This window comes from Hirundo rustica, chromosome 14 (assembly GCF_015227805.2).
Source record: "Hirundo rustica isolate bHirRus1 chromosome 14, bHirRus1.pri.v3, whole genome shotgun sequence".
Taxonomy (NCBI): domain Eukaryota; kingdom Metazoa; phylum Chordata; class Aves; order Passeriformes; family Hirundinidae; genus Hirundo; species Hirundo rustica.
The window spans coordinates 9,656,050-9,675,624 of NC_053463.1; the positions used below are offsets into that span (position 1 = coordinate 9,656,050).

Genomic DNA, 19,575 nt, shown 5'->3' on the forward strand with positions numbered 1-19,575 from the left:
ACAGCTGACTAACCTACAGCTGGATGTGTGTAAACATAAGTGCAGACAGCCTGACCAGTTCACCTCTCTCCAGAATGAGACACACGGGTCCTGACTCAGGTGTCAGCACAGCAGTGCGGCCTCCACAGCCCTGACTCACCGGGGCAGCTGCACCCAGACAGCTCCTTGGGTACAAACCACACACACGCCTGGCATATATTCACATACTAAATACAATTTATTACTGCCATCTCACAGGTTGCAGTTTAATCTTACTCTGTATCTGAAGCCCTGACAAACACCCAGCTTAAGCAACACAGCACGTATCCTTTCATTATTACATGCTCCTTTGAAGGCTCAGATAAATATCTGAGAAAAGCAGCTGTGATTCTCTAAACTATTGATTGTCATTCTCAAGTCAGAGGGAGGAAAGAGATCTGATTTCTGATCTACATACAGACAATTCAAAAGAGTATGAGGATAAAATACAGAGCTAATGCTTGGAAAGGAGATGGAAAGCAGAGCTCTCCCCTTCTCTGGGAGTGTCCAGATAAATGAATCCTGAATTTTCTTTGCAGAGTCCTGAATTCTCCTGTAGTCAGCGTCACGGCTTCAGCTTTCAGTGGCAAGCAGGGAGTGCTGAATCACCTACCCCTTCCCAGGTGGAGTCTGTCAGAAAAAGAGCTATGGCTGAGTCTTTTCAAACAAGTGCTCCTTTCTTTACCACTATGCTCCTGGGAACCAACAGTGGGGTTGGAAACCATCACAATTGCTCTGAAGACAGCAGTGATTTGTTAATCTGTGAGGTGTCCAGCCTGATCCACACTAGCAGGAAGAAACTATTAACCTGCCTTGTTTGCCTACGAAACTGCAACTAAAATCCTGCCATGTCTTATCTGGTAGGTGTGAGGAAAGCACAGCTCATGTGCATGGTTTGTAGTGTGATCCTCAAACATGTAACTATGCCAGAAAGTCAACAGTTATTAAAGAAAATGAACTTTAGCCAGGCAAATTACACAAGAGTTGATGTTATTGCTTCATATTCTTTGCTCAAGACTATTTTGGGAAGATGCGCTACAGAGTCAATTCTTGAAACCTACTGCTTCTCAATGAGTGATACTTTTCCTTCTACAGCTTTAAGCACAAACCTAAGATCATCTGAAGATGGGACCTGTGTAAGAACAGCAAAATTATTTTGGAAGATAAACGAAACCTAAGCCAGGCAATTCAAACCAACTTACGCCTAGCAGGAGAGTATGACACCAAGAAACCGAGACTGACCCATGAAAGCAAACATTCCTTAGCCCTTGCTCACTATGGAATTCTTAATTTCCTTCAATAGTAGGCAAAGAATTTAACAAGTCAGACTCTCTATTAGGAAACTGATGACCAAGACAACACAAATTAACTAGGAAAAGTCATTGTGCCCTCTTGAAATTAACAAGTCAATATATTATCAACATTTTGACCCATTTAAGTAAAAAAATATTACTTTTTAAACTGATAATTTCATGCTTTTTGTAAGTTATTTAAGGGAAATCTTCCTCTATAATTTAAGATGCAGATTGTAATAAAATACATAATTCATTAGAAATTGGTTCTATATATTTCCTACATTCTTTTTTATTGCAACTTCTCTGTATCTTACTGACATATTTTCCCTTAGGTAGCAAGTGACTGAGCACAGTAACATAGCTGAGGTCACCACTAGTTTCCTGAAAAAAAATACCACCTTCCTGAAAGTTTCCTGAAAGGTCCACCACTAATTTCCTTTACTGAATACTTACACTGCACTTGATGCATTACTTCTGTCTAAAAAGGTCATAATAAACTCCAGACTTCCAAGAACTCTTTCTGTACAAATTGTTTTAAAGAAATGGAGGCCTTTCTACCTAAGCACTACCTGGTAGCACAATTAAAATGATATTTAATGGTCATGATTTAGAGCCGAAAAGCTTTATTTTTAAAGTACCCAACACCAGCAAGCCTCCTCCACCTCCCTCTTGTCTGACAGACACGGGCTCAGGACGTCAGCATCACAGAAGTGTTCGGGTTGGGACGGACCTCTGGAGATCAGCCAGTCCGACCCACCGGCCAGGGCCGTGTCACCTAGAGCAGATGACACAGGAACGTGTCCAGGGAGGTTTGAAAGTCTCCAGAGAGGGAGACTCCACGCCCTCCCTGGGCAGCCCGTTCCTCTGCTCTGCTACCCACAGCGTAAAGTTCTTTCTCGTGCGGAGGTGGAACTTTTTGTGTTTCAGTTTACGGGCGAGTGCTCCTCGTCCTGTCACTGCAGAGGTCCTGGCACCATCCTCGTGGCACGCGCTTCGGAGATACCTATATGCATTAATTGCAGGGATAACCACAAACACGGCGGAGCCGCACGAAGCCCTCAGAGACATCGCCTTCCGACCCCGCGGCAGGCGCTTGGCGGGCGAGGGACCGTGCCCAGCCTGAGCCCCGCGAGGAGCCGGCGCTCAGCACCCGGGCACAAGAGGGGGCGGCACCGCCACGGCGGCGACCCCTCACGGCAGCGCCCTCACTCCCGCCTCAGGGATGCGCCGCACCCCTCAAACGGACTGCCCATGGGGAGAACGCCGGGACCAGGACCAGAATCGGGCACAAGGGCCGGGGAGGAGTACAGACACCGGGAACAAAGGCCGGGACGGAGCACAGCCACCGGGATCAAGGGCCGGGACGGAGCACAGCCACCGGGATCAAGGGCCGGGACGGAGCACAGCCACCGGGATCAAGGGCCGGGACGGAGCACAGCCACTCGCCGCGGCCCCGGCGGGCGGGCGCGCGCGGTCACTGCCCTCACCCGCCCCCTCCCCTCAGAGCGCACTCGCGGCCCCTCCCGGGCGCCGCGCATGCGCCGTCCGTTCCCGTGGCGTCCCCCTCCCCGCGGTGGGGCCGGGGCGGTGACGTCAGCAGCGGCGGCCATTACACGGTGCGGAGCGAGGAGCGGCAGCGCTGCCGCAGCCGGAGCGCCCCGGGCCGCCCTCTCCCCGCGCCCGCCCGCCCTGACGCGTCGCGGCCGCCGCCGCTGTGGGGAGCGCGGATCGTAGGGGCCCGCGGGGCGGTGCGGCAGCAGCAGCAGCCGGCGAGGAGGAGGAGGAAGAAGAGGAGGAGGAGGGGGAGAGCGGGATGGAGGAGAAGGTCTTCACCAAGGAGCTCGACCAGTGGGTGGAGCAGCTTAACGAGTGCAAGCAGCTGTCCGAGGGGCAGGTGAAGAGCCTCTGCGAGAAGGTGAGGAGCGAGGGGCCGCGGGGAGGCGGCGGGGCCGGGCAGGGAGCTGCCGGCGGGGGCGGTGCCGCTCAGCCGGGCGGGCGCGGGGCCCTCGGGCGGGCCGGGGGCTCGGCGCGGCCCGGCGCGGGGAGCGGGCCGGGAGCCGGGGCCGGGCGAGCCGCGGCCCCTCGGCTGTGCTGGAGCCTCGGCTCCGCCTCCCGCCCGCTCAGCGCCTCCTAAAATGGCGCCGCGGCCGCGATGGATCCTCGGGAAAGACCCCCGAGAGACCCCCTCCCCTCCGGTTAAAATGTTAAATCAGCCCCCACAAGCGTGAGTTATTACAATGAAAATAAAAGCTTGTGGTAAGCGCTTGGAAGTTACACGCGGTAAAGAGCTGCTGCTTTGATTTATTTTTTGTATTTTTCACGTTATGAATAAGCACAGACACGTTTATAACTAATTGAAAGGTAAATTGTCTTTGGGGGGTTCTGGGTTTCAAAAAATTCACAGAATAAATATTCGAGATACTCTGTTACTCCATATTTTTATGGTGATGGTTTGAAAATGTTGAGATGTGGATGTTACAGAGTAATGTGTTGACTGAGACATTCATAGCTCAGAAAGGTTATAAAGCCAGCCCAGGACAGATTGCGTTTTGGAAATTCAGGAAAATGTTGTTCTGGTAGCATCCAGAGGCATTTTCCAGTTGAATTCTAATTCTGGATGTAACTTAATAGCTGAGGGTTGGTGGTGGAGGTTTTCTTTTTTTTCCTGTGGGTTTTTTTTTTTTTTTTAATGTATTTTATATTACTGATGGTTTTATGTGTTCTTCTATTTCTATACTGAAAGGTGGAATATTTGTGAATTTTTTTGGGTACTGGATGTTAAGGAATATGTGAAGTTATGGATGTCCTGGCTTCTAAAGAAGCCTATGTACTTTCCACAGACAGTACCTAGAATATTTTATAATTGGAATCAAGCTTTCAAATACTGCATTAGGTTGTTTTGGAAGCAAATTGTTTCTAGAGGACTACAAATTTAGTAAAGAACTTGCAGCACTTTTGGCCATGGGCTCTTGCTCCTGTACAGATTTTAGTTCACTTGTATTCCAGCAACTCAACATTGTTTCCATTTGATTCAGGCTGTGTATTTTAAAGGGTGTTGCAAGTAAGTGGTAGTGTCACCACCTGGCTATTTCCATGTGCCTCGCCAATGACAGCGGTCCAGCTTCTTCCTTGTATTGCTTTATGTGAGAGGCAAGTATTTGACTTGCCATCGTTTATAAACTGATGGGTACTGGGTCCTGAATCCCACAGGAGTGGGTGCATATGGCCCCATTTTGTGGGGCTGTATGGTAACTTGCAGGACCATGAGGGATATATAATGTACAAAAAGCTTTTAACGTACTGGGGGTTTTGGTTCAGTGAGGAGCAGGCATATCACTAGAAATTCCTTACAGAAGATACAGTAGTCCCAGTCATCAGTGTTGCACAGGACGATATTTTTGTTTTTTCCCAGTGAAGTACAGAAATGAGCTGTATTTATGGATAAATGTGTGATGCTCATCATGAAGATAATGGTAAAGGGAAATAGAAAACTTTGCGTCTGACTACTGTGTGTTGAGATGAGAGACCACGAGAATGCGGAAGAGAAATCTGTCAATCACAACATTATTTAGCAGCAGCCTTCACGTTGGCTGGGTTGGGTGGCTGTGAGCTTTGGGTGAGGTGACAGTTCTCAGTGTGGATGGCACTGTGCAGAGTTCAGATGCAGGACTGGTGATGTGAAGGAAAGTTGATTTGTTGCTGATAACTACAGGTGGATTTACTTGGACTTTCTTCTAAGAGTAGTTAAGTTTCTTCGTGGTTGGCAATGCAAGGAATTGGAAGTAGGCCCTTGAAGTCTGAGTTTTCTGTCTTCTTGTCTCCACTGTGTCCATGGAAGTGGGGTGGAAGCTCAGTTCTGCACCTTCCTGCTGAGGAATAGCACTTGCTTTAATGTGTTTCCATGTTCCCAGCACTGACTCTCAGAAACCTTGCTGTGCTGTACTTTGTTTGGAGTGTTTAATTAGTTTTGTGGATGTAATCACATCAAAAGGCTGTCTTTCCATGAATAGCATAAGGACAGTGTCAAATACAGCTATTGTTCCAAAGGACAGATAAAGACCCTAAACGGTATAAACTGTTGTTCTTCACCACATTGAATTGCAGCTAGGGCTAGTTAAAATAAGCAATTAAAAAAATTGAGGGCTTTTTCCTGATCACACTGTTTGATTGGATGATCTCCCTGACGAGTATTTCTTGATCTGCTGGGGCTTCATGTGTGCAGACTGGTGCCTGTCTAATACGAATCAGCCTAAGGGCTTTTTTGTACTTCAGTATTGATACCTGAAGAACATAACAGCTTTTTACAAACGTGATAAGTGTGTGGCCATTTGTGCATCCCAGTTACTATTTTGGTGTGTCTTTCACTGCGCCTGGTTACCTGGGTGATGGTGGGAACTGGGCAGAAACATCTTTGAAGTCTAGAAGTAATTTGTAACCATGAATAAGACATTATACTTTCACAAATGATTTGAAATAATCAACCTCTGAGTGGCAGTTAAATTACTGTAGTCTTAGTGTGTGCTGTGTGTTTAACATTACATCAGTCGAGTGACCGATTGTATGTGCTTTACTTCAGCATTTGAGAAGCACAGATTCTAAAGAAGTGCTCAAAGTATACCCAGTCCAGTTACTGTTACATGTCAGCAGTGTTTGTCCTGATAGTGCTGAATTGTTTATTGGCAGAGGTGAAAGGAAGTCCTGTATTGCCAGGTGAGAGTTTTTCCGCTGGCCATTTTGAATGAAAGGATGCTGGTTTAGAGTTTCTTTCCCATACATTGTGAGGGTGGAGGCAAATTGTCTTGTCTTCTGTGTATAAATGCCCTTTATCACAGGAGCTGGGGGTGTGGTACGTTGCTCAGGAAGGTGGAATGACTGAAATTGCACAAAGGAATGAGGTGAATTTTTTGGATAGAGTTTGTTTTGGCTATTGCAGAAGGTATCTAGTGCAGATGGAGGCAGAGGTGTCAGAGCCACTTCCTCAAAAAAAATCTACTCCATAATTGAGTGAGTTTTGAGTGTGGCATGTCTGGTTTTTGGAGAGAGAGAGAAGACTGTTTGGCCATATGTACTGTGTAGAGTGTTCAGGGTTCTTGAATTGCTAGTAAAGTACCTTTGAATGGATAGTGCTGCTAGCCAATACATTTTAAACTAAGTGAAGAGCTGATAACGAGTAAAGGCATTCAAGAAATGTTGATTCAGGGTTTGATTCCTGCAGTTTTTGATCTGCAACAGTGATGCTGGTTACATTTGCTTTTTGATTTGTCACCATTGCTAACTTCTGTAGTGTGAATGTTTTTCTGGGCCGTACTGCTCTCTGGTATGTACCTTGTTCATGGTGTATTTTTCTAATTTTTTTCCTGCTGTAGAATTTTCATTTTAACACCTGATCTTCCAAGTTAGATGTTCTCTAACCAAACGTGCTTATACGTGCTGAAGCTGTGTGAGTTGCACAAACTCATTTACCTTAAGTTTAAGTGACTTAATTCTGAGAGGACAAGTATGTTTCTGATGAAGCTTTCTTTGGGGTCAAAAAATAGCCTGTGCAAAGTTCAGTTCCTCTAATGCATAGAACTTACACGTTCTGTGGATCTCACTCCTGTGTTTTAAGCTGAGTTGTCTGCCCAACTTTTTTTTTCCAGAGGCACATGTTCTCTTCTGCTTCCTATGCTGTTCAGGAGTTGCCTTTCTTAGCTGATTATTTTTTGCCAGAAGTGAATGTTTTAAACTGTTTCCAGCTGCATTTGCAAGGGCTCTTCCATTAGCTAGCTTTCGCATTCCCATATCCATCTTGTTTAACTAACTGTTCTTCAGACTAAGATGATTGTGAAAATTAATGTTCCTGTCTGAACTTGCTGTAAATCAGCCAAGAAACCTGCCCCAGCAGAATTCCCAGGTAGTGCGAGTACGGTGTGCCCTGTGTGGTGGGCTGTGCATCAGGCAGGTTCTGTGTCCCTCCACCCTGGCCCTGGCAGAAGAGGAATGTGCAGCATTTCAGTTCTGCCTTGCCACTGCACTGGCTTCTGGATTCTGTACCAAAGGAGCTCTGCTGCCAGTGGTGGGAGGGCCCCTCAGTAGCTGTTCAAGGAGCTCTGGGAGACCAGAGGGTGGTTTAGGGCTCCTTTACTGCTTTGTTGAACATAGTCAGGGATCAAGTCATTGATGAGGTCATGTATTTACACCTTCTGTCTCTGAAGAGTTAAAAGTGTAGTATACGAAGCCTTTTGTAACATTTGAATGACTGTGTTTTAGATTATTCTGGAACAAAAAAAAAAAGTTTCACATCCAGTGTTCTGATTTGTTGTGGGGTTTTTTTGGTGATGATTTGGTTTTTTGTTTTTGTTATGGTTGATAATGAAAAATGGAAATTGTCTCTTTCCACAGAAGGCATTTGAAGTGTCAACCTTGCCAGCCTTCTCACCTAGTCTGGATTTACATACAACATCTTGATGTGCATATAAAAATTTAGTCTTGAATGTACCAGTGATTGTAGCATCAATATCTTTCCAGGTTTTGGGTTTTTTTCAGTTCTAGTAAGTCCTGTAAAAACTGAGATGTTTGGTTTTGGTTTTTTGCTTTTTAGTTGCAGCATTAGTTACGCTCAAGTAGGAGTGAAAGATAATTGCATTGTTTTGGGCATAGCTTAAGCTAACAGCAGGAAGCACTCCTAAATCAGAGCAAGTTCCTCCTTGAATTCTGCCAGTGTGAGGCTAAAGACGTGGATGAGGTTGCAAGACTGATTTCCTCTTCCAAACCTACCTGTGCTGAGGCTGTTCCCTCCTCAGATGTGATGATAGTGCTGCTCTGTGATTGTTTCTAAGCCATTTTCAGTTGATCACCTGCGCTGCCTTGCACAAAACCCAGACCTGGCTGGCTGTGTCTGGCAGGAGTTCACAAGGCCTCGTACAACAGATCTGTGTGAGGGGAATTCACAGGAGCAGGGATTGAATTTTCACTCTTTCTTAGGGGCCCTTAAATGCTACACCTGTATTCAGTAAAGCTGCTGTTAAATTCTTTTTCTTCAGGTAGTGTACATTAAGCTGGAAAAAGTTTATTCCTGACTAAAGAATGTACAGTGGAGCTCAGTTACTCAGTAGCCAGATCTCCAGTATTTCTGCTGAGTATTTTGAACATGCCTTGCAGTACAGGTGTTGCTTGTTTGCTGGTTGGTTCTAAACTGGTTCTTGAGTTTTGACATGTCATCCTCCAACTGGTATCCTGATCTGTAGCATGACTGTGTCAAGCTGTGTTGGAGTTACTGGAACAAAAGGGTTGAGAACTTCTAGAGTTCGTTATATGAAGATGGACTTCTTGATATCAGGCACAACTAGTTTGGAAATAGGTTTATTTTTTTAACAACTTTTTTTTTTAACAACTTGAATGCTTTAAAATGAATGCAGCTTGTTCTACAGAGAGGACTGAAAAACATCTCTGTAAGTGGTCAGCTTCCTGCATTGCTGTCATTGCTGTGTTTCTTGGAACTCCCATGAGGCAAGGAAGGCATAAGGGTTCCTGAGTTATTTGGCTTCTTATGTTTCTTAAAAAGTTTTTACTAGATTATTTTTCTTCAATTTAAAATTAAAGATACTAAGATTTTTTGTATGAAGCAAAATAATGACCCGGTTCTCTCAGAAGACTCTCTTCCTATCCCCACTGTTCTTGTCAATTACTGATTGATAAACAGCCTTTCCCCTTCCCCCAGATTTGCCACTGAGGGCAAGAACACTTACCAATTACTCTGAGTGTGTAAGATTGCTACTGATCTTTTCAAATGGAAATGTTGTGAGGACTATCAAGGTTTTGAATGGTGTCAGTCCTTACTTTTGTAATACAAAGGGAAAGAGCGTTATTTGGCAGAAGTTTGTTGCTTGCATGCTTTCTTGTAGACATTCTAGAATTTACAGGCAATGAAGGAAAGTGGTTGTCTTATTTTAATCTTACAGCAGTCCCGGCATTGGGGTTGCTCTTTTGGTTGGCTAAGATCTTGTGTTTAAACTGGTCTCTCTTCTCACTGAATAGAAGAGATTAGAAATGAAGGTCTAGGTGCTAGTTACAGATCCAGAGAGAAAGCAGATGCATCATCTTTTGTTCTGGCAAAAGAGTATTTTGCTGCCTAGTATTTCTATGTGGATGGAAATCCTCGTTTTACTTACTTTGGAATACTAAATAATTAAATGTCAGTGGGGAGCTTTGTATTTTAATTTTGTTCCTACTTATATGTTCACACTGAGCTCCTTAGTGGATTGTGATGTTCAGCAGAAATCAGTTTCCCATTTGTGTCGTGTGTAATCTGTCTGCCATGCCTCCTTCCCAAAAAGGTGTTATTGGAGGCTTCATTTATCTAGTTTTGTTTCAAATGTCAGACAGTGAATGAAAATATCTTTTGCTTTAAATAATAACCCCATCTTTTGTCTGAACCTGCTCTCTTTCCTCCCCATGTAAGGACTGGGGGAAACCTTTAAAATTGAAAAGCATTGACTCTGCAGAAGAATTGCTGACTGTAATGGATGACTTTGCTTGGAACTGGAGTCTTTTCCAGGTCATGATATTTGAACAGCTAAAACCAGTATTCATCCCAATTAGCTGATCACTGTGCTTTTAGTCACATCCTGTGCACCTTGGTGACAGGAAATTATGGGTGTGGTTGAAGTCTTCAATCTCATCAAAATATCTTTATGGTAACTACAAATAACTATTTCTTGGTTACAGTGGATACCTCTCATTAACACACTTCACTAGACAGTATGGTGGGCTGCAGGTGTGAATTCTGGTCAGCCAAGAATGACACATTACCATCTGCAACCATGACTTTGGGGCTGTGTTGTCTAATTAAAATAATGGCTGTATTTTCTTTACTGAGTTAGTAGTGATAATCTTTTGATGAGTGCTTCATAGTGCTGCTTCAAGCATTGATTTACAATTCTACACAGCTAAAGTGATGTTTGGATTTGGTCTTGTTATTTTCTTTTGTGTGCCCCAGAGTTTTTCGGGGTAGATAATTGGGCTGAGTTGTCAGAGCTCATGCTAGAATGTAGGGACCTAAGAAGGGGTCAAATTAATTAAGAAATACCTGGTATATTCTGGAAGCACAGAGGAATATTTGAGTACAGGTTAATTCAGAGGATTTTTCAGAAATGGACCACTGGAAATTACTTCTGTGAGACAAGGTTGATGATGTACACTGCTCATAAGGGAAACTTGCTTATCCTTAGCACAGTGAGTTGAGGAAGTAAAATGGGTTATGGCTCTTATGGCACTTGTCTCTGAGCCTTAATTTGTGGCATACAGGATAAAAATATTTGGAGGGAGCAGGGAAAATAAGAGATACATCTGCATACATATGACTTGTGCGTGCATCTCATTAAATAAACAGAAGATCTGAAAATCATATGGTAGTGACTTTAATAGTTACATTTTCAAAATTCTTATCCATGGCAGTTCATACACTTGGATCTTGTGCTGTCTTAAAACAATGAAGCTGATTTATTTTGTTCTAAGAACAGCGTTTTGCAGAGATGTGCTTTGTAAACAGAGCTAGCAAAGCAGCCTGGTGCTGTTCAGCTGGGGATGTGCAGCAGGCCAGGAATGGTTTAATTCTTAAGTACTAGGTTGTGTTTTTATGCAGTGTTACTCTTTTAAAATGAAGACTGGTTGTTTTCTTGTGTTTTTAAACTAATACTGGTTTTATGCTTGCTGAGTTTTGGGATTGTATACGTTTTTTCTTTACAGTGAAATGGCTGAGTAAGCCAGTATCAAGTCAGAATGAATTCCAGTCACTATGACTAAGCTGAAAAGTATTTGATACGTGCTTATTGTTTGAACTTTGAGATCGTTCTGAGTAAAATGTGACTTTCCACCTCAGCAGTAGTGTTTGACAGCATTGCACTTGGTTCTTCATATATTCTTCTTGTGTAACTGCCTCACAGCTGTGTGTTTTTTCTCTTAGACTTCATTGGTAATTGACTGTAAAATTAGCATTTATCAACTTGAAGCAACGTGTTCTTTGCAGTCTTACTCTGTACGTGTTTGCACTTTATTTTGAAATCTGAGAGTGGAGTGCTGAAAAAATAAACTGATTCAGAGGCAGGGTTTTACAACTGTAATATAGTAGGTTATTGATAAGGAGTTTTTGCTTAAGTACCCTGCACCACAGAGGTGGTGGTGGTATTCTGCTATGTAGAAAAGATTAATTAAGTGTTGGAGGTGTAGACACGTTTAGGGCTGTCTTAATAGTAAGAATTGTTAAGAACTGAAAAAAAGCAGAGATACAAAAGAATTAATAACTGTTTAAGAAAATCTGTTTCTGAATTTTATCACTGTTTGTCCTGATGATAGGCATTGAAGCCTGGATGTTTCAAAACGTTGATGTCAAAATACTGCATTGTTGCACTATTACACTTTGTGGCAATAGGTCCCGGGGTGTTTGAAGTTTAGGGGTTGGTGTATGTGAGTCTTTCCTAGTTCTCCTTTGTCAGATGGTTCGATCAAGGAGTTCTCTGTCTTCGGCTGGAGGGTGCTCTACTGCTTCCTCTCAGTGAGGAATTGTAGGAGAGCTGCTGGTGGGAATTCCATTTGTTGGAGGGGAGGATGGGTAGGGGGAGGGAGTTGTGTGATGTGGTGAGTAAGCAGCACTGTAAAGAATCAATAAAAAGAGGGAGTGGAACTAGGTGGAGTTGCACAGAGCTTTGTGTGATCCAGTACAAGGCCAGAGGCACACATACTGCAGCAGTAGTATTAGTGATTACTTACCATTGTGAAATTGTAGTCTTAAATGTGTTACAATGTATTAAAAGTCCTTTTTTTTACTTTCTTTTTATAGGAATTCATTTATTGTGGAAGTTGGGATACAGTAGACTACTTGTTGTTGGCTTGTTTTCAGGATGTTATTTTTTTCTACCTTCAGCTCTGCTGAAGTTCTTTTATAGAGCCAAGTAGCATATGTAAGCACTTGAGTATGTGCCACTTCTAATACTGTGGGACATAAGATTGTAAATGAGCTAAACAGTTCATAACACAGTGTTGCATGAAACTAGTTTTAGAACACGGAAATGTTGGAATCCATGCACCAGCATTCCTCCACTGCAGGATTTAAACAGAGGTTGCTGTTCTGCAGGCTGACCTGGAACAGTCTTCTTCCATCAGAGTAGCTGTCTGACTTCTCTACGTGTTTGGTCATGTGTGTATCTGAGTGATTTAATATTTCAGAAACTGAGGAAGCAACAACTCACTTGCTGAGAGCTCTGCCATTCTCAGCACAAATGCTGCATACCTTTGATGAAAAATGAATGCTGCATTCTTTGTGCAGGGCTTCAAGTGTGTTAAGAAAATCCAGTGGTAGAAACATTCTCATTAGAGAGTAGGGTTTTTTTTTAATATTGTAGTTCTGTAAGCATCTGTGACATTCTCTGTCAAAAGGAGAACTAAGCTGGCAAATGCTTCTGAAGGTAAGAGAGTATTAGAAGAGGCTAAGGCTGTTAAAACACCTTCAAAACATCCGGTGAGTGTCACCGCATTAAAATTAAGTCAGGCTATCTTAAAATAAATCTGCACTTTTAGCATTGACCACAAGCCAGGAATGACCTATCTTTAGTACTGGGCACAGCACAAGTGGAAACTCTCATATGAGACTGACTTTTGATGTAAATACGTCCGCAGAGTGACATCTAAAACTTTGTATTGTGCAGGGTGCTTAGCCATGTGGTATTTTTGCATTTCTTCGCAGTGCAACATTGAATTTCCTTAATTTCTATTAGTAAACTTAGGTGTTGCTTCTGTTTGAAGTGGTGACCATGGTGGTGAAGCCAGGATGATGTATGAGACAGTGACACCACTTTTGGGTGGGAGTGTCAGACACTGTCTTGTAGACAACTTAGGGTATAGAATAGAATATAGTTTTTATGTAATCTCTTGTAATTGAAGTAATGAGTTAAAAAAGGATCCTTTTGAATAGGAGCATTGCCTTGAAAAACAGAAATCTTTGCAGATGTAACTAGTAAACTTGTTACTATTTATATTTCTAATACCTTCTTGATTTAGCAAATCATTGTGGCAAGTGTCTGATGACTCTTCTGAGAACAAACTGTAACAACTGTCTTGCATTATTTCAAAATTACCTTTCTGCTGCTATATTTAGCCTATGCTTCTTCATACAAATTACCTTTGTCTGAAACATTTTTTGGGGAAAATGGTGAAGACAAAGATCTTATCCAGCTTTGGTTTATGAAGACACAACCTGACATTATTAATCTGTGTTTAATCACAAAACCTGTTGAGAAAACTTGCCCAGGTAATGACCTGCACTGTAATTGCTGGGACCAGTGGATGTGTGTTCTCATTCTGCTTTGTGCAGGACTCCCTGCCTTTGCAGGTGGGTTGAAGATGTTTCTACAGGTGAATGCCAAGGTGTTGGTAATGTTTTGACCGTGTCTGAGTTTGGGCTTTTGGAGGTAAAATGTTGGCAGGATTTTTAGATTTAGTGTTTTAAAATTAAGTTCCAGTAGTGATGATCATTGTTCTGTGCTTCACAGAACCATTTTTGTAGAAAGTCTGAAGTTTTTAAGATACTGTCCTCAAGGAGGGAAAAAAAAGCCGTGCAACTGCAAATTACTAATACGGGGTTTCATAAAGTGAAATGCTGGTTTAAGATAAACAGCATTTAAGTAAAGAAACTTTTACCTGAAGTGCTTTAGAGAAGGAAGGGACAAGAGCTCCTAAAGAGAGCAGGTGGCAGTGTTGGAAGTGGTAGAGTGTGCTTTGAATAAAACAGCTCTTCACAGAAAACCTCACAATTTATGTGCTTTTTTGTTTTATAGGCTAAAGAAATTCTGACAAAAGAATCCAACGTACAAGAAGTGCGATGTCCAGTCACAGTGTGTGGAGATGTCCATGGACAATTTCACGACCTCATGGAACTTTTCAGAATTGGAGGCAAATCACCAGACACAAACTATTTGTTTATGGGGGACTATGTTGACAGAGGATATTATTCAGTTGAAACAGTCACATTGCTTGTAGCTCTTAAGGTAACTTTTCTTCTCAGCTTTACAGTTCTGTATAAAATACATTGTTACTATCCTGACTACACTTAATACCTATTATGATTTTCACTGCTTTATTACAGGTGCTGAAACTGACTTCTTGGCTGTCTTAGTTTTCTAAGTCACTTCTTAAAATTATAAAAATGTTCAGGTGCAAACCTGAGCTTTATCTAAAATGAGTGTTCATTTTTTACTTGCCTAAGCGGTAGTCTTTGAGAATTTGCTTGCAGAGATTGTCTTAATGCACAGGCGTTGTGAAGCCCACTAGTACTAATAAATACAGCTTGTAATTAATCTGTGTGATTCAAAAGTATTTGGCAGCTGAAGATTTGAATAAATTATTCCTTTTTTTAACCTCAAAGGTTATAATTTGGTTTGGTATGGTTTGGTTTTAATTGTTTTATTAATATGTGGCAGGGATTGAGGAGTGCAAATTCTGTTCTGGGGAAGGGTTGCTCATTGATGTGCTAAAATAAATTGTTCTGTTTAGGTCCGTTACCGTGAACGTATCACAATTCTTCGAGGGAACCATGAAAGCAGGCAAATCACACAAGTTTATGGTTTCTATGATGAATGTTTAAGGAAATATGGAAATGCAAATGTTTGGAAGTACTTTACAGACCTTTTTGATTACCTGCCTCTAACTGCCTTGGTGGATGGCCAGGTATGTTGACATTGGACAGAGCTGAATGTTTTTGATTGTAAGGGGAGCTCTTAACACTGCATTCTGTCAGCTCTCATCTTTAAAGGAATCTCATGCGGATTTTCTTGTAATCATTTATTCTAAACTGTGCTAACTGCACTGATTAATGCAAATAAACTCCGTGTTTCTTAACTCTTGCAGATTTTTTGTCTACATGGTGGCCTCTCTCCATCTATAGATACACTGGATCACATCAGAGCACTTGATCGCTTGCAGGAAGTTCCCCATGAGGTACTGAGAAATCATTTTCTAAGCCAGTGAGATTGATGATTCAGCAGGTATTGGGGCATTAAGTCACAGGCTGAAAATGAAATTCAGATCAACTTAGCAATATTAAAGTGCCTTTCTTCCTGTTCTGGATCTTTTAAAGGAAGAATGAGGGACATGTCCTTGCTTAAAGACAGAAACATAAAGTCTCAAAGAGTTGTGCAGGGGTGGTGCGAGTGCAAGTTTTTTGGGGTTTTGTTTGGTTTTGGTTCTTTGCACTTCACCTCTGAAACATAATCTCCATCTCTTACAGGGTCCAATGTGTGACTTGCTATGGTCAGATCCAGATGATCGCGGTGGCTGGGGAATTTCTCCTCGAGGTGCAGGTTACACATTTGGACAGGATATTTCAGAAACCTTTAACCATGCTAATGGCCTTACGTTGGTTTCAAGAGCTCATCAGTTGGTAATGGAGGTGAGCAGGACAAGCTTGTGTGTTCAAACTTTGGATTGTGTCCTTGGTCCATTTATTCCATGCTCTGTGTTTCAGAGATGTACATATGATGCTGTGACAGATGATGATCCAAATAAGAGGCTTCCAGAAACTTGACAGTATTCATGTGTGACTAAAGGAGTTTGACACTGGAGTAACCTTTATTTTGGCCTTGTTTTCCTGAAAATTTACAGTAATATCCCAAACCAGGCTTTGGTACTGGATGTGGTATTGCATTTCTGTGGAGATAAAAACATTTTTAAATATGTGTCTCTTGAAAAAAAGGTGTAATTTTTCTTTTTAGCTTGGATGTCTGCTTCTGTTCTTGGTCTCTAGTTATTCCTAGCAGTTCAGATTTTTAAATGTATGTCTGGATTCTGGTTTTGGTGATCACAGTTGAAAGTTCAGAGTAGATTGTGTAATTCAGAATTGCCGTTTTAACTACTTAATGCTAATGCAATGGAGAAATCTGCTAGGTGGTTTGGATTTTGTCCTTTTTTTTTAATATCTAGCCCACATTTGCTAGTAGGAAGCAAGGCCAAAATTCCTTTTTACCTGCTTTCTCTCCAGAAAAGATAAAAGATACAGTCTTAAGCTTATCTAAACTAACCCTACAGGTGCCACTTAGGGCTGTGCACATGAAAAGGTTGGTTTGTAGTCAGTACACAGGGTATGTTAACTTGGTTGTCATGATTACTTTTTCCTTCCTCTCCAGGGGTACAACTGGTGCCATGATCGGAATGTAGTAACAATTTTCAGTGCTCCAAACTATTGTTACCGTTGTGGCAACCAGGCTGCAATTATGGAACTTGATGATACTCTAAAATACTCCTTGTAAGTATGTTTAAAAATGACAATTCTGTTGCCCGTGATTTTAAGATACCACTTAATTCTGTTACAGCTATGAGGTTTTTCCCCTCTCTGAGCTTTTGGGAGGTGGAGTGAGTGTGGAATTGTTGGGTTAGTACATTTAAAGTCTTGGAGTCAAGCCTCTGGAACAGTTGCTGTTGAGCTCTTCTCTGTCAGATTAAAGTGAGACTCCTGGTTTTGTACAACAGCCTGGATTTTAATGACTTACTGTGTAGGGATGTGATTTGAGAGCAGGAGTAGTCTGTCACATCTAAGGTAATGCCTTCCTGTTGGTCTCAGGCAGGAGACTTTTGGAATCTTTTTGAATTCTTCAGGTGTTGGGATGTCAGGTTTTTGAATGAGATTTCTAATTAACTGCTGCAGCAGCAACTTCACTGGTAAATGAGGCAAAATCAGTGTGCAAACTGCTCTCTTTAATAACTGGAGACTTTAACTTTCTAATACATAATAATGTTTGACCAGTTTGAATCTTTAAGCTAAAATTAATTTCTCTCCAGACTTTCATGGTGAGAGCAATTTAAAAACGTGATGGTATGTAAAGTATGTAAAAATACATACTAATAGGAGTGGAAGAGCTGGTCCACTTGTTCTAGAAGACTTAATTTGGTTGATAAAACTTGCAAAGACCCACCTGTGTTAAAGCACTGCTCCTGTAATTCATAGCTAGAACATAGCTGAATGCAAGCTGAGCTGTTTTCATTGATGTCTGTGCTCTTCAGTTTGCAGTTTGACCCGGCACCGCGTAGAGGTGAACCGCATGTTACTCGTCGCACCCCAGACTACTTCCTGTAAAGAGATTTTAGACCTGTACAGTATTGCCATGAACCATATGTTGACCTAAAGAAAATGGGAAGAGCAACAGTAACTCCAAAGTGTCAGAAAATATTTAACATTCAAACTTTGTTTTCACATGGACCAAAAGACGTGCCATATTCAATACAAAGCCTCTTGTCATCAACAACTGTGACCACTTTAGAATGAACCAGTTCATTGCATGCTGAAGCAACATTGTTGGTCAAGAAACCAGTTTCTGGCATAGCGCTATTTGTAGTTACTTTTGCTTTCTCTGAGAGACTGCAAATAATAAGATGTAGACATTAACACCTCGTGAATACATTTAACTTTCCATTTAGCTATAGCTTTATTCAGCATGACTGTAGATAAGGGTAGCAGCAAACAATCATTGAAGCTTAAAGAACATTTTTAAAATAAGTACCAAGGCATCATATTTGTTCTGAAACTGTTTGTTTTACTTTCAGGGAATACTGTTTAATTTAATTGTATTGATTTTTTTTTTTTTTTTTTTTTTGTCTGCACTCAGTTCCCTTTTCCACTCTGCCCTATCATATTGTCCCTTGTAATTGTCCAAGGATAGTGAATTACTTTGAACAGAACTGTTTTTTTTTCTGTAAAACAATGTTACTGCAGGACAAAGCTGCAGTGTTTTTCATAATAAACTTGTGAACTAAGTATGGAAAAATGTCAAAATTCTAATTACATCTCAGGTCAACTGTGGTTTAATAAACTAACATGTAGCTGGATGGGTTTTATAAACTTGCATAGAAATTTCCACCTTATAAATAACTGAAACTGAGGTGATTTGGAGTGTGCTGGAAAACTCTGACCTTTTGAATCCTGTCCCAGGAAGGTGTCTGGGCCTGTGTCTCACAGCTGAGAACAGCTTGCTGGTTACTCACATGTTGCTCTTTCCCTCTTGGTGCTCTACTGAAATACTCAGAAATGGAAGAATATAGGTTCACTTAACTGATTGTGTGTGGCTTTATTTCAAGTGTAAATCTAAGTTTGAGTCATTTACAATGTAGGTGCTAATACTTAAAATCATTTTTCTGAAAAACTAAGAATAAAACCAGTTTTGTAAATACTAAAGGAAACAACTTGAAGTTTAGTGCTACGTGTATTTGCCCAGGCTTCCATTCTGAAAAACAGTGGTATGTGGTTCATGTTAACTTCTGTTTAAATATTTCCTTTCTAACTTCTTCAGATTTGAACCCCAATTTGATAATTTGATTCAAAGCCAAAATTCAAATGTTATGCCTTAAGGCTCGTGCGTGAAACTTCTTGGGTACATCTAAATGATGTACCTGACTTAATAGAAGGACTCTTAATACTCACTCATATTGTTTGAGACTTTAGGTTTCTTGGGCATGATGTAGATTCTGTAATAATGTGGAGGTTTGTTTTTTACACTGCTTGTTTCTAAGGGAACACACAGAAATTTTGCAAATGTCCAACTCACCTGGAGGTTTACTCCTAGACGTGCTTTTTGGTGCTTTCTTGCTTTTCTGAAAAGCTGGAGGACCACTTAATTCTTTAACTTGCAAAGAAGATGCTGCATTTCATCAAGCATCGCTTCATCCCCTTTCAGAAAGGGCTCAAGTGGTTGCTTTTCCTTCAGCAAAATTTGAGCCTTGTCCTGTAGGTTGGGTTCCAAATGGCTTCTGGAGAGCTCAGTCTGCTGTAGTTTGGTCTCTTACAGGAAGAAGTGCATGCTAAAAATAAGTGCATCTGAAGTGTCTTTTTTTAGTATATTGGGAGCTTTTGCTTTGATCGCTATTAAAAGAATCCTTTGCTGAGAGTAGTTCACGTTCCATTCCTGTTGCTTGTCTTTCTCTGTGTTTGTGTAGATGGGACTTTGTGCTTTCATTGACACTATTCCTTCAAGAGGAATGACTTTGCCCTATTTTCTGTTTTCCTTGTTGCTTTAATTGGCATGACTTGTCTGCTCTGGTGGGGAGCAGTCCTTTCCTTGCTTCAGTTTCTGTACACAAATCCAAGTGGTTGTTAGTAAAGTCCATGGACAATGTTGGAGTCACTCCAGTTTTTGTGCTTTCCTCTATAATTATGTTGTGATGGCCTGTGAAGATTCCAGTGCAAAAACCAGATTGTGAAGAAAAATTCATTGCTGTGATGGAGCACTAACCAGCTGAACCCGTG

The 19,575-nt window shown here is 41.7% G+C and overlaps 1 protein-coding gene across 1 annotated transcript; it reads left to right on the forward strand.

Annotated features, from left to right (window-relative positions):
- The first annotated feature begins 2,900 nt into the window (after positions 1-2,900).
- On the forward strand, positions 2,901-18,100 carry PPP2CA (protein phosphatase 2 catalytic subunit alpha). Its single transcript, XM_040078073.2, has 7 exons — positions 2,901-3,228; positions 14,123-14,332; positions 14,838-15,011; positions 15,192-15,281; positions 15,571-15,732; positions 16,466-16,584; positions 17,340-18,100. The coding sequence occupies exons 1-7, from the start codon at positions 3,127-3,129 to the stop codon at positions 17,410-17,412; spliced, it is 930 nt and encodes a 309-aa protein (XP_039934007.1). The 5' UTR covers positions 2,901-3,126; the 3' UTR covers positions 17,413-18,100.
- The last annotated feature ends 1,475 nt before the right edge of the window (positions 18,101-19,575 follow it).